Raw genomic sequence first — 15,082 nt, 5'->3', positions numbered from 1 at the left:
CAGGATCCGCAGCCATTTTCCCTCCCGTGACAGGGGAAATGGCCTCCCCTGTAGGGAGGGGGACTCTCCCTCCAAGCAATAACTGCCTCCCCACCCGCCTTCCTGTCCTTCACGCCAGAAGTTGCGTCGAGCAAGGTTAGCGTTCTCTCTCTTCGTGCTGTACTTTGTGTCATATTTTTGTGGTTTAAAAAAAAAATACATATGGTTCAGAACGGATTAACTGTAATTACATTGAACCTTATGGGGAAATTTGATTCGGGACACAACCAAAATCGGTTGGGGACCAAATTCGGAGGGGTCAGAACGGATTAACCGTATTTACACTGAACCTTATGGGGAAATTTGATTCGGGTCGCGACCAATTCGGGTCGCTACCAGAGTTGCGGAACGAATTAAGTTCGTGAACCGAGGTTCCACTGTATTTCTTATGAGATGGTATACATATCAAACATGAAGAAGTCTACTATATCTCTAACCTGGAAAGGGTGGAAATCTGAAATGATACAGGCAATGAAATGGCCAACTAATCCCCACTCTATTGTAAAGAAACAGAAGAAATAATACTAATGATACTAATACTACTACTAATAATAATAATAAAACTTGTGTGCCACCCAACTCTCAACAAATCTGGAAGGTGTAGAGTGAAAGAAAAAGACAAAACATGCTGATTATGAGAGAGCTAGTGTACCGTCAGCCCCACTAGATGGATCAGACCATGAAATCAACTCTACAAGAAGGCTAAAACTATTTTTATTGAGACTAGCTATTATAATAGAATGTTGTATGTCTGATTGTGCTAAATCTCCTTCTTATAGTTCAGTGAATTAAGGAGGCATCTGTTTGAGCCATTTCCAAATGTTATCTGGCTCTTTAAAAAATGTTTCAGCTTCTTTTGCCTAGGCAACAGCTCCTGCCTTACACTCTACACATATAGTATTCTAAATATACGTCAGATAACATATTTAACATATAATAGAACTGTTTTATATTAGATTTTCCAATTGGTACTTTTGAGAAGTGTTAATTGCATGTCATGGCACATCTCAAGCACTACATAAGCATACCTTATTAGTCTTTTGCATGGGGATATTAAGAACCCACAACTTTGAAATTGTTGTATTATTTATTTTAAGGAAATAACTCAGAATTAGTAACAGAACAAGCAGTAAAATAATTTAGTTCAATGACAAACACTGAAAGGACTTCATAATTTCACAACAACCATTTTCTTCTGCTGCAGCCTTTCCTCTGTGATTGTACAATTAGCTTCAATTCTTTTCATACTGTAAAGGTAGTTAGGAGAAACTAAATGAAGCAATGAATATCTTACCTCCTAACAAAAGATTCAAATGCTTGAATGCAATATTCTCGAAGTTCATCATCATCTATGTTACAAAATTTTACTACTAAAGGGATAATTTTCTCAAGATATTCACCTGATGGCAGAAAAATAAATACAATTAATATGAAACGTTTAACACTTCACATGAAAATTAGAAAGACTGCATACTATATAAATGTATTTACCTATCCTATGACCTGCTTGCCTACTGATGGCAGCAATACATTGTATATAGGTTCTTGTTGTTGACATGGAATCATTTTTTGAAAGCTCGGTCAAGAGGTGCTCAATAAGGTCAACAAACACTATGTTGCCACAGCTCATAACAAGATGACCAAGAGCAATGATGGTTCTTTTTCTCACAGCAAGCCTTGGACTAGTTAGCTGAGGAAGCAGACAGGTCAGAATAGAAGGATGGAAGTTAACAAGCAGTCCTCCTTGCCTTAAAACATAAAAAAAAAAAAAAAAAAAATCAGGGAAAAGAGTCAGTATAATAAATTATGTTGCCTAGGCATTCTTGAAATTAGCTTTAAAGACAAACATGCACAGGACAGGTTTTTTTAAATATGTTTTTTAATCCAGCCTTTATTATTTTTATAAATAACTCAAGGTAGCGAATATACCTAATACTCCTTCCTCCTCCTATTTTCCCCACAACAACCCTGTGAGGTCAGTTGGGCTGAGAGAATGGCTGGCCCAAAGTCATCAAGCCGTCTTTCATGTCTATGAACATCTTTAATGTGTATGTTTACCTGCTCAGCATGTCAGCCATGATGTCCAAGGCCTCTAACTGAACAGACACGTCCTCTTGTTTTGCAATAGCACTAGTAAGTCGCCCAGTAATTTTTTTACAAACATTAGCTGCTAATGCAGAACCTGGAAATAAATGCAATTTCATCAATATTAAAGTAATAATTATTGGCATAGTTCTGTGATATTTCCAAAATAAAATGTTACTTATTTTGTAATACATGTATTTGAATAAATTATATAACTAATCTATTTTTATTTCCTAATAAGGTATAAGCATAATTGCATAGCACACAAAAGAACAAACCACATGCACCATAAGTGACTGCAATCTATAACAACTTCTTACCCAAGCTTCCAGTTATAACTCAGATCTCTTTGAGAACTATTTAGAAAAAGAATATTAGAACACCAAGCTGGTAAAACTAAATAGCACCACAGAATAAAGTTCTGTACAAATTATTTTAACAAGCTGGACGAGACAATAAAATGTTGCAGTGTGTCTGAATACTCTATCAGATTTTTCTTCATGCCTGGTTTTCTTTTTTCACTAGATTATTTAATGTTTTGGCTACATAAAAAATAGTGCTTATACCCAATGTCAGAAATAAGAGAATTATAGCACCATACAATTTAAATTTTACAACTATAAATTGCAAATGCATGGAACTATATTAAGTGAGCCACGTTATTCTCACTGATGTTTGCTATTTCATGTGAAAGAGTAATGACACAGAAGCAGCCATAGTTTTGTAATACTTAATATTCTCTATTGATTGTTAGGTATCATCAGGATCCCAAGTTGCAAACTGTTAAATAAAATTAGATTTGTTACTCTGAATTACAGATATTTCCAATTTGAAATCAAATCAAGATGTTAATTTGCTCATTTCTATTAATTTCACTTTTCTAAAAGTACTATTACAAACAGACTGATACTAGAACAAAAGGAGTATAATTTACTCCTTTTAAAGTGTTTTTTTATTTAAAAGAATAATGTATCAACAAAATATTTTTTCCTTGAGAGGGGTCATTCACATATCAATTAAATGGTTCAAAGCAGATCTGTTCAAATTAGTAGCATTTACCACAAAAGGATGAGTACAGTATCACATCCAAAATCTGTGTGTTTTAAAATCAAGGAAAAAATTATTGTGGGTCAAATTGATAGCTAACATAATCAGAGTAAGTAAGCAAGAGAGTAAGAGCAGATGAGGATTACAAAACCTTTAATTATCAAGTATCTATCTCATGGTGGCTCAAACTGGGATAAATAAAAAGTTGCTGGTTAAAGGCAATTTAGATGCATTGAACTACTATAGACTGCTCTCTGTGTGAAATTTCATGTCACATTGTACAACTCACAATTATGCCACACAGTGCAGGCAGAGCTTGTTGTTAAAAATGAGCTGTGTTATGCTAGACAGAGTTTGCAGCATAAATCCTGGGCCATGCTGCACAACACAATCATGTCACACAATACCATACAGATAATATTAATCAAGGACCAAAATGTCCATCGGCTTTATTTTTTGAACTCTTCCTGTTTCCTCTCTTGAAACACATAAAATCCAAGCTGGAAATTAAAACAGTAGAATAAAGATACTTAAAAGCAAAGATTACCAATTTCCCCAATATCAAATCAAATATTTAAAAATAGGATAATTATTTCTGTTAGAACTTTATCTGAACTCAGGTTGACTGACTAAAATCAAGCTAGATAATAACTGACCCAGAGAAGAAAAAGAGAAAGATTTACCACTGGATGCAGGAGGAAGTTCTCCAATAACTGTTTTTAGGCCAATGCTTGAAATATCACGTAGCTGTTCTTTGTCAGAAAGCATGTTAGTACAGAGGGTATCAACAATTGTCTCTACTTGGTATTCTTTCACTTTACTCACCAGGGGCCCAAGACTGCAATGAAACCAAAACAATTTAAATTGTAACTAAAAATATTGAAATATTCATTGATATTTATAAATAAAACTTGTGCTACACATCAACACAGAGGAAGGCTTGTGTTTCCATTCATTTAAATTAACCAGTTTCAAATCAAAGCATGCATTGGATGATGACATATGCTTCCATTATAACACAGATATTAAAGTGATTATTTAGTCATTGGTTGGTCAAAAGATAATCATTTCAATAATATTTTGCCAAAAACACATTTATTAAACTTTCCTGTTAACAGCCCAAAGTGTAAATCACACAATTATTTTTGTGAGTTTCACAAGATAAGCTTTATTAAGAAAATAGTACAGGTAGTCCTCAGTTAATGGTTGTAACTGGGTCCAGGAATTCCGTTGCTAAACAATACGGTTGTAAAGCACAATGTCATGTGACCACACAAACTTATGACAGCAGTTCCAACAGTTCCAGTTGTGGCTGTTAGGTGCAATGTCATGTGATCACCATTTGCAACCTCCTGCCAGCTTCCTTATTGACTTTGCTTGTTGGAAGCCAGCAGTGAAGGTCACAACTGGCAATCACATGACTGCAGGATGCTGCAATTGTCATAGTTGCAAGTCGATTGCTAAGTGCCTGAATCACGATTATGTGACTGTGGGGATGCTGCAACAATTGCAACTTTGAGGAATTGTCTGTATGTCTTCTCATTCAGTGCTGTTGTAACTTCGAACAGTCACTGAATGAATGGTCATTAATTGAGGACTACCTGTATTTCTTAGTAAGTCTCAACTTGTTACACTTGGAAGAAACAGGAAATAAAGAGTAACGAATAAAAGTTATTTTTCTTCTAAGTGTAAATTGTTTTTTGTCAATAAGAGTATGTTTGAGATTTTGGAACTTCCCCATTTAAGGGTGGTGTGCAATTTGGGGGTCTTCCTGGACTCATAGCTCCTGCTTAATGAGCCAGTGGCAGCTGTAGCCAGGAAAGCCTTTGCGCAGCTTCATCTGGTGTGCCAGTTGCGCCCTTTCCTAGATTGGGGGGCTCTTCAAACAGTTACTCATGTCCTGGTCACCTCATGGATTGACCACTGCAACAGGCTCTATATGGGGCTGCCCTTGAAAACCACCTACAAGCTTCAACTGGTTAAGAATGCAGTAACACTGGCCAATGATGGGCATGCCTCGGTATGCCCATGTAACACCTCCACTTCACAAGCTCCACTGGTCGCCAGTTTACTTCTGGATGCAATTCAAGGTGTTGGTCGCTACCTATAAAGCCTATAAACCAGAGGGCCTAGTTACTTGAGGGACTGTCTGTCTCCCATAGTATCTGCCCAGCTGATCTACTCTGGCAGGACTGACGTGCTGTAGGTTCCTTCAATTAAACAATGCCATCTATTGGAACCCTGAAAGCACACCTTGTTTGTAGTAGCGCCTGACCTCTGGAATACAGTTCCCTGAGATTTGAATGGCCCCCACCCTACTGGTGTTTCAAAGGACACTGAAGATTTGGCTGTTTGCCCAGGCCTGTGGCGAGTGTGATTGAAGCCCCCTTTTCTTCTTTTTCTTTGTTCCCATCTGGGTTTGTTATCTCTGCCATCTTTGTTTGTTTTTGTGTTGTTTTCTTGTTTTAAATGTTTTTAACAATTTATAAACTGGCCAGAGTCACTGGGAGTCAGGAGACATGTAACTTTAATGTTACTGTTGTTGTTATCTCCATCATAGACTGCATTATTCCTTGGCATTATTTATTTTCTATATCACGCATTTTCCTTAGCAGCCTGAGCTGTAGTTTATTTTACAGCTGTTGCAGCTGAAAAAAATGCTGTGGGTTGATTTGATAGCTGATTGATAAAATATTCTGCTGCTAGCACGATAACTTCAAAACTGAACTTTCCTCCCCACTCCTATATGCCCAATACATTTGACACCTGGACAACGTAAATGGATTCTCCGTGCCTTACTATGGCCAAAAGACTGATATTGCAGCATTGGAAAGATAAATGTACAGCTCCATTTATTCAATGGATTGAAGACCTGATTGCACTTGTCACTTATGAGCGGTTTGCCTATAGACATAGACTTTGTATGGACAAGTATAATGAAATATGGGCCTCATTTATACAAAATAGAGGTTAAAAAAATGATAATCATATAAATCTATTAGAAATATATATGTACTTGAATATTTTATTAGGTAAGTATATATAGAATTGAAATTGTTCATTGTTATGATATATTTTTTCCTCTGTTATATTTTTTTCACTTTTTTGTTAAACCACTTTTATGTATTTTTTCTTCCTTTTGTAATAAAATTTTTTATTAAAAAAAAATAACTTTTCTCTCCACTCATAAAGCAATTCTTTAAGCCATAAGGTAGTAAATCACAAAAATACAAGGTAACATTCAATAGTTTTCCAGCTTCTTTACAATAAATGATTTTTTTAAGACTAAGAATGTATAGATAAAGTTGATAAGAATAAAGAAGAGAAACAAGTAGCAGGAACTTTGAGAGGAAGTAAGCATATATACCTGGGGTTCAAGATACTAGAGAAAGAGAAATTGGAGCATAGTACTAGGTGGGATTCCATGGACAGAAATCCTCAGGACAAATGGGGTGCAGTAGTTAGGAATTTTTCAAAAATAAGACAAACAGTATCAATTACAAAGACCATTTCAATCAGCTGGATGGAGGTCAGCTTAGGAAATTGTTGTGAATGCATAGGAAACTTTAAATTGATCTAAGAATTAAAAGGGGCACGTATAGAAAATGGAAGGTAGATGTAATCACCAAGGAAATTTATCAGCAAGTACCTAAATTTGTAGAAAGAAAGAATGGTTCAAACACAAGAACCTAGGCTTGCAAGGGAACCTAAAAGCTAGAAAAATAACTTTATTGGCTATGTCAGTATTAAAAGGAAGTGGTAGGCCAACTACAGATAGTCCTCGCTTAACAATAATTTGTTCAGTGACCAATGTTACAATGGCGCTGAACAAATGGTAGTTATGACTGGTCCTCGAAGTTATAGCCATTTCAGTGCCCCCACAGTGATGTGATCAGAATTTGGGGGCTTATCAGCCGGCCCGCATTTACGACCCCAGCGTGCTTCAACTCCCCCCCACATGCCTATCTCCTCACATCACTCCCCCTTTGGCTGCCCTACACTCTGCCATCCCCAGCTGACCTTCACCATCTTCTTTCTCCCTACTGGCTCTTCGCAAGGTGATGGCAGAGTGCAGGGCAGCCAAAAGGGCATACGTGGGACGGAGATAGGCGGGTGAGAGAGGTGAAGCAGAGGCAAGTGCAGCAGGGCAGGAGAAGCATGAGGTCTTCACCTAATAATGGTGGAGTCCTCACCTAATGACCGCAACTGGGACTACCAAAACTGCCATTGCTAAATGGTGGGGTCATGTGATGTTTCACCTAATGACCATTTCACTTAGTGATGAAAATTCCTGTCCCAATTAGGATCTAAAGAAGAAGAAAAAAGCCAATCAGTTTCCATGATATGCTCTTGAGCTTATACCCACCATTTTCAAGGAGAACATTGGGAATCGCTCAGAAGTCCTGAACCTTATTAACAGAGAACCAAAGGAACTGTGAATTGAACTTAAAGAAGTCATTAAGGATGAATGTGAAAAGAGAGTGCCAAAGATGGAGAAACAGGAGAAAGCAGTATTACAACATCTGTAAAGACAGATGGAAACAGACATGGAAAAACAATGTAAGATCTTCCAAAAGATCTTTGAACTCAAAAGGAGGTTCCACCTTCAAATTGTTATGCTAAAGGATGCCAATGGAGAGATAGTAACTGATTCAAAGAAAATCAAACAAAGATGGAAAAAGTATAGTGAAGTTCTGTACAACAGAGATGTCAACATCCAAGGTAACTCAGAAGATATTCTCTACTTACAAGAACCTCTCATAACAGAAGATGAAGTTCAATCAGCCCTCCCATCATTACCAAATCAGAAGGCTACAGGAGCTGATGGAATATCCATAGAAATATGGCAAGTGACAGATGAAGAATCAGTGAAGATTCTAACCAAGCTATGCTAACAAATCTGGAGAACGACACAGCGGCCAACAAATTGGAAGAGGTTAATCTTCATTCCAATACCAAAAAAGGAGATTTAACAGGCTGTGCAAACTATCATGCAATATCCTTAATTTCACATGCTAGCAAATAATACTTAGGATCATCTAAGACAGATCAGAGCCCTACATGGAAAAAGAGTTGTTGGACGTTCAAGTTGGCTTCAGAAAAGGCCAAGGAACATGAGACATTATTGCTGATGCAAGCTGGATAATTGAGAAAGCCAAAGAATACCAAAAAGAAGTCAGTATGTGCTTCATTGATTACAGAAAAGGCTTTTGATTGTGTTGATTATGTTAAGCTGTGGAATGTACTTACAAAAACCAGAATCCCAGAACATCTCATTGTCCCCATGTGAAACCTATGTACAGGTCATGAAACCAAAGTATGGACAGAACATGGTGAAACAAACTAGCTCCAAGTTGGCAAGGAGTGAGACACAGCTATATACCCTTCTCTTATATACTCAACCTAGATGCTAATATATATTAAGGGAGCTGAATTAGAAGAAGGGGACCATGGTTTTAAAGTTGGGGCTATGCTGATGATAGCCAAATCTGCAAAGGAGCTGCAAGCTCTAGTAACAAAAGTCAAGAAGCACAGTAACAAATGGAACTAAAATTAAGTATTTAAAAAAACCCAAACTTATGACAATAGGTAGAACAACCAGTCTTAGAACTGACAATGAAGATCCTGAAGGGATAGATAGCTCCTGCCTTTTAGGATCCACCACAGTAAAAGAACAAGCAGTCGAGAAATACATCGCAAACTAGCATTTGTCAGAGGAGCTGTGAAGGCCTTGGAAAAGATATTCAGATGTTGTGATGTGTAAACACCTGCAAAGATCAGAATAGTACAAACAGTGGTATTCCCTGTGACACTCTATGGAATTGAAAGTTGGACTTTGAAGACAGAGGAAAGATGAATATTTACACTTTTGAACTTTGGTGTTGGAGAAGACTTCTGAGAATACCATGGAGAGCCAGGAAAACAAACAAATGGATCATCAAACAAATCAATCAATCCAAAGTTCTCTCTTGAAGCAGAAATGACCAGGCTCAAATTATCCTACTTCAGACACATTATGTGAAGACCCAGCTGAATGAAGAAGGCTCTAATGCTGGGACAGGTGGAAGGAAAAAGAAGAACAAGGTGGATGCACTCAATTACAGTGGCAATAAGTGCACCACTGGAAGACTTGAAAGACCAAGTTAGGGACAGATCGTCATGGAGAAAATCTATCTATGTGATCACTAAGAGTCAATACCAACTTGATGGTACATAATCAATAGACATACAGAAGAATCCTGACAATTTGGAACAGTGGGCAGAGATCAGCAAGATGAATTTCAACAAGGACAAATGTAAAGTTCTACATTTGGATAGGAAAAGTTAAACGCATTAGGCAGATTGGGGATTGGGGGAGAACCACACAGAGAAGCTGAGCACATGAGAAAGGGATGGGCATACAGGTGGATCATAAGCTGAACGTGAGATAACAGTGTTATGCAGCTGCAAAAAAAGCGAATGCAATCCTAGGCTGCATAAGTGTAAGAGCAAGAGAAGCCACTGCTCTTCTTTATTTAGTGGTCAGACAACATCAAGAATATTGCATCTGGTTCTAGGCATCACATTTTAGGAAGGACAATGACAAATTAGAGCATGCCCAGAGGACAGCAACAAAGGTGACAACTGGGCATGGAAGAAAAAGTTTATGAGCAACCATTGGAGGCACTCAATAGATTTAGCCCGGAAAAGACTGTGGGGAGACATGTTAATTGTCTTCAAGTATCCAAAGGGCTGTATCATAGAAGAATGGACAAGAAATAATGGCTTTAAATTGCAGAAAGTAGATTTTGGCCAGATATCAGGAAAAATTGGGAGAACTTTAAACAGAAGCTAAGTACCATTTTCCAGGGATGCTGTAACAGTAATACACTGGGCACATTTTATGATTCTATTAATTCATAAAAAGTTTGCACCAATGGATGAGGCTTTTCCTTCTAGAACTGGGTTTCTCAACCAGGGTTCCATGAGAGGTCACTAGGGGTTCCCCGGGAGATCATGATTTATTAAAAAAATTATTTCAAATTCGGGCAATGCGCTCTCACAGTTATGAGCAGAGACTGAACAAAAATCTAGTTACAGCTCTTTCTGAGCTCTCTGGTAGCGTGCTATAGGACTGTGTTTATTTCACTGAATCCATTCTTAATTTTTGACGCGAGACAGGGGAGACCGTTGATAACAGGTGAACGCTATATTGTAGGAAAGGAGCAATATATTGCAGGAAGGGAAGAATATACTGAAGTGCATTTTTCAAGAAATTAATGGACTTGTCCAACTTAGTCTGTGACATCAGTCTCTCCCTCCAGCATCTTTTCCCTGAGGTTTTCCTGTAGTTATTTTATCCCATTATTTTAAATAAATTTCGTACATGTTTATTCAGTCATGTCCGAGGATCCAATGTGGCAATTTTTGAAGAGAAGGTATGAGAGAAAAGAGGATGATTCTAGAACGGACAATACCAATACGTTTAATGATGATAATGATAAAGAAGAATTTAAATTCTGTACTTCCCTGTACTGGTACATCAACGAACTCAAAAAAAAAGAAAAAGAAGTCCTTCATTGTAAAAGTCCTTTACAATGAAAACCTATATATCAATGGGTTTTACATGGACTGGTGATCTAAGTTGTCCTATTCCATTGTGCTTCATCTGTGGCAAACTACTTACAAATGCAGCAATGGCTCCAGCAAAATTAAAAAGACACTTAATTACAAGTCACAGCCATGTGACAAGTAAAAGTTCTGATTATATTAAAGGGCTACTGGAATCACAGAACAGACTAAAGCTTTTGTTAATAAAATGACAGTCAGTAAAAAAGCCCAAGAAGCAAGTTATTTAGCAGCAGAATTTATTACACAGCAAAGGAAAAGTCACACTTTAGGTGAGAAAGTAATCATGCCAGAATGTAAAATAATAGTGGGGAAAATGCTAGGACCAGATGCAGTACAAGAAATTGAAAAGATTCCACTGTCAAACAGTACAGTAAGTGGCGTATTGAGGACACATCACATGATGCTGAAGAAGTTTTGTGTGATCAACTAAAGCGCAGCAGCTTTTCTATCCAAGATGATGAGTCAACAGATTTCACCAATAAATGTCATGTTATAGCATTTGTAAGATTTGTAAATGATGGTAAAATTCAAGAAAACTTTTTCTGCTGCAAAGAACTACATGAAACATGCAAAGGCCAATATGTATTTAGTGTCTTGTGTTTATATCTGGAAACAAAAAGCCTGTCTTGGAAGAACTGTGCTGGCATCTGTACTGATGGTGCTCCATCAATGGTTGGCTCCATGAGAGGTTTCATTTCTCTTTTAAGAAAAAAAAATTCCTGATGTCCCAACACCCTGCTTTTTTTACACAGAGGTGTTGGTGTCAGAAACTCTCAGAGATGAAATGAAAAAAGTTCTGGATGATGCTACAAAAATGGTTAACTTTATTAAACAAAGAGCAGTTCACTCAAGAAGGTTTAAAAAACTATGTGAAAACCTGGACAAAGATCACATAAGTCTCCTGTTACACACAGAAATATGGTGGCTCAGCAGAGGAAGAGTTCTCAACAGGGTGTTTGAGCTGAAGGCAGAATTGCAAGAGTGTTTTCAAGAAAATAGTATTCCACATTTTGCTGAGTGCTTTGAAGATGGAGAATGGTTGCAGAAACTAGCATACTTAGCGGACATTTTTCATCACATGAACCAGCTGAACAAGTCTCTGCAAGGCACTGGAGAAAATGTTTTGATTTCAAGTGACAAGATTCTTGGATTTAAAAGAAAACTCAATGTTCGGAAAAATCATGTTGCAAAAGGAAATACTGAAATGTTTCCACTGCTGCTTGGACTTGAGAGTGAGGAAGGATATCAGACATTCTCAAATCTAATTGAAAACCACCTGGAAGTACTGTAGAACAAAATAGATCAGTACTTTCCCTCCCTTTCAACACAAATGTATGACTGGGTGAGGGATCCTTTCTCTGCATCTTCTGCGCAGCCTGAGAACTTCACTTTGAAGGAAGAGGAAGAACTTTGTGAGCTGCAGTCTGATCATACACTCAAGATGAGATTCACTGACCTGCCCATGGACAAGTTCTGGATTTCGGTGAAAGAAGAGTATCCTGCCATTCATAGAAAGGCACTGAACATTTTGCTGCAGTTTTCAACTTCTTACATGTGTGAGCAAGCTTTTTCTTATTTAACAAGCATCAAAAGTAAAGACAGAAATTGTCTTATTTCTGCTGAAGATGAAATCCATGTGTTTATCTCAAGTTTAGCCCACAATTGGATATTTGTGCAGCAAAAAACAAGCACAGGTTTCACATTAAAGAGGTAAGTTTAGTTTAAGAACGCTATTAATGCACATATACGGGCCTACACATGAAACAAATATAATAAATTTGTAATCTCTGGCCTATATTTGAGCCTGAATGTGCAGGGGTTCCCCAAGGCCTGAAAAATATTTCAGGGGTTCCTCCGGGGTCAAAAAGGTTGAGAAAGGCTGCTCTAGAATGATGCCACTTCATTTCCAGTTAAAAGATCTTTAGTACAGGTGGTCCTGGTTTAACAACCACTTGTTCAGCGACTGTTCAAACTTGCAAAGGCACTGAATGAGTGGTGGCTATGACCAGTCCTCGAAGTTCTGGCCAATGCAGCACCCTCACAGTCACATGATCACGATCTAGGTGCTCAGCAACCGGTTCAGATTTCCAACTGTCGCAGCATGCCATGGTCATGAAATCGTGATTTGCAACCTTCCCTGCCAGCTTCACACAAGCAAAGTCAATGGGGAAGCCAGCAGGAAGTCAGAAGTCACAATCATGTGAGGTCCTTTTTAATAACCTGCACAGTCCTCATTAACAATAGTAACCAGGGACTGACAGAACTGCTGTCGCTAAGCAGTGTGATCACGTGACATAGTACTTTATGACCGCATTGTTTAGCGATGGAAATTCCAGTCCCAATTACTGTTGTTAAGCAAGGATTGCCTGTAATAAGGAAAGAAAGACATTTGGGAGCTTTCACCAATCACAGCAACATATTACACATGTTGAATTATTTTCAGGATAAGGGCCACACTTAGAATTTCAAAGGCACGATGAGGTACGTTCTAAAAGAAATGGACACAACTAGGATAAAAAACAAAATGTGATATAATTTATTCTCACTTACTGTTCATAACATTAGTCCCCATGCATTATTAATTTTCCTTTCTACCAACTTAAAACACAGCTAGGTGGTAGCACCTAGCTGACCTTAGTAGTTCTCAAAAGGCTACTTAGTAGTTGGACTGAAGGCCCAAGATAAATCCCAGCTTAATTTACATCACTGGTATGCATAAAAATATGCTGAAGAAAGTAATGGTATACCAGTTCCATATTTTTGCAAAAAAAAAAAAAAGTACATGGAAGTGTCTATGAAGTCAGCAATAATTGAATGTGACTTGAAGGAGACTACTCTTTTCTACCTTAGAATTACAATCTTATCGTGACTTTGTAGACCATGTATCTGTGAGACAGACAAACAAATCAAATAGCTATGGGCAGTCATTCAGATCTAAAGTAGAAAAGATGCTTTGGCAGGTACACAGGCATGCTTACTATACCTGCTGGCATTTCCTAAAAAAACAAAAAAAAGAAAAGAAAAAGTGTCTTTTCTTAGGGTCACTTTGTAGCTGCCTGGTCCTAAGATAACACTTGTTTGAGTTAGGAAGGCACTTATAGGGTTGCCATACCCTACAGTTACCTCCTGAATGCAACTGTCAGTCTCTACCATGTTAAAAAAAAAACCCTTTTTGGAATCAAATCCGAAGAATTGCATACTCTAATAGCTTTTAGAACTGAGCATGCATGTATTTTTCCCCCTCTATGTAGCATGAATTAAGCAAATATTCATTCACAATTTTTTGAATGTAGCTAAGAAATGTATCATTCTTGGCTGAAAAAAGTACTTATTTTAGTAATCTTGTTGAGAATTTTGAATGAAGCCAAGAAACTGACATTAACCTGTACAGATAAGTGATTAAACTATTTTTTTAAAATAAAATCTAACAAAAAAATAAATCAGAAAAGAGAATTTATGATCAAAGCTGTTCATTTCGCTATTTTCAAATTACCACATTAACAGCTGTCGCTTTCTACAACACAGACTACTGAAGAAACAGGCTGTTCCACAAATACTTTTCATTATACTTCTGGTATAAATACAATAATGGAAAAAATGGAACTGTGATAAATTGATTATCTTGCAACAGACTTGTCTTTTAAATGGGAAATATTAAAATTATGTAACAATGAATTTGTGGTAAAACCACAGAATGGAACCTTATATGTATAGCCCTATTTGAATGATTAATTCAGTTTGAATGTTTATTTAACAGAACATTCTGAGCCAAAGATAAGAGAAGTTTTGTTCCCATTTTTATTTTTTATATAATCAACTATCATTACTTCCAACTAAGTAATCTTAATTCTTAGAATAAGATATCTGCTTTTCCTTCAATGTAAGAAAGGCTTGAACATTTCTGTACAAGTTAAATGTTTTTAAAAAATGTATATTAAATTATGTTTACCAATGACAAAAATTCCACAAGTGAAAACATGTAAGACCTCTGATTTATAGGTACTTTGCAAGTATCTATTCTCAGAATACACAGGTCAATCCATGGTTGTGAACAGGGCATGGAAACTTTTGCTATAAAATTCATGTGTACTTTGTTTTATAATATCACTGTTTCTGGAGTCAAATATTAAAATAGTGATATAAAAATAGTAATATAATTAAAATTATTTTTCTTTTACAAAATATTCAGTTAGTAAATATTCTGCTATCTAATTTAAAAATGACTGCATCTTCCCATGAGAATACAATTTTATGTCTTTTTGTAGAATGAGAATATGCAAGTATTATTTGGTTCTATATA

General features: G+C 36.9%; 1 protein-coding gene across 3 annotated transcripts in view; it reads right to left on the bottom strand.

Moving 5' to 3' along the window:
- CAND1 (cullin associated and neddylation dissociated 1) overlaps positions 1-15,082 on the bottom strand; it is a 39,315-nt gene that overhangs the window by 17,604 nt on the left and 6,629 nt on the right. For 2 of the 3 annotated variants that reach the window (XM_088141801.1, XM_025167779.2), the window contains exons 3-6: positions 3,855-4,009; positions 2,098-2,221; positions 1,531-1,787; positions 1,334-1,439 (exon numbers count right to left, since the gene is read on the bottom strand). In XM_088141801.1, coding sequence (XP_087997927.1) covers positions 1,334-1,439; positions 1,531-1,787; positions 2,098-2,221; positions 3,855-4,009 — 642 coding nt within the window. Of the gene's footprint in view, positions 1-1,333; positions 1,440-1,530; positions 1,788-2,097; positions 2,222-2,444; positions 3,594-3,854; positions 4,010-15,082 lie in introns of those variants that run through there. The other variant, XM_088141800.1, reaches the window with a different exon arrangement.

Source organism: Python bivittatus, unplaced genomic scaffold, assembly GCF_059951505.1.
Source record: "Python bivittatus isolate LINGU-HERP-01145 unplaced genomic scaffold, Pbiv_v1 ctg000330_np1212, whole genome shotgun sequence".
Lineage (NCBI taxonomy): Eukaryota > Metazoa > Chordata > Lepidosauria > Squamata > Pythonidae > Python > Python bivittatus.
Note: the sequence above shows the minus strand (reverse complement) of the source record. Positions and strands in the feature narration are given on the sequence as shown.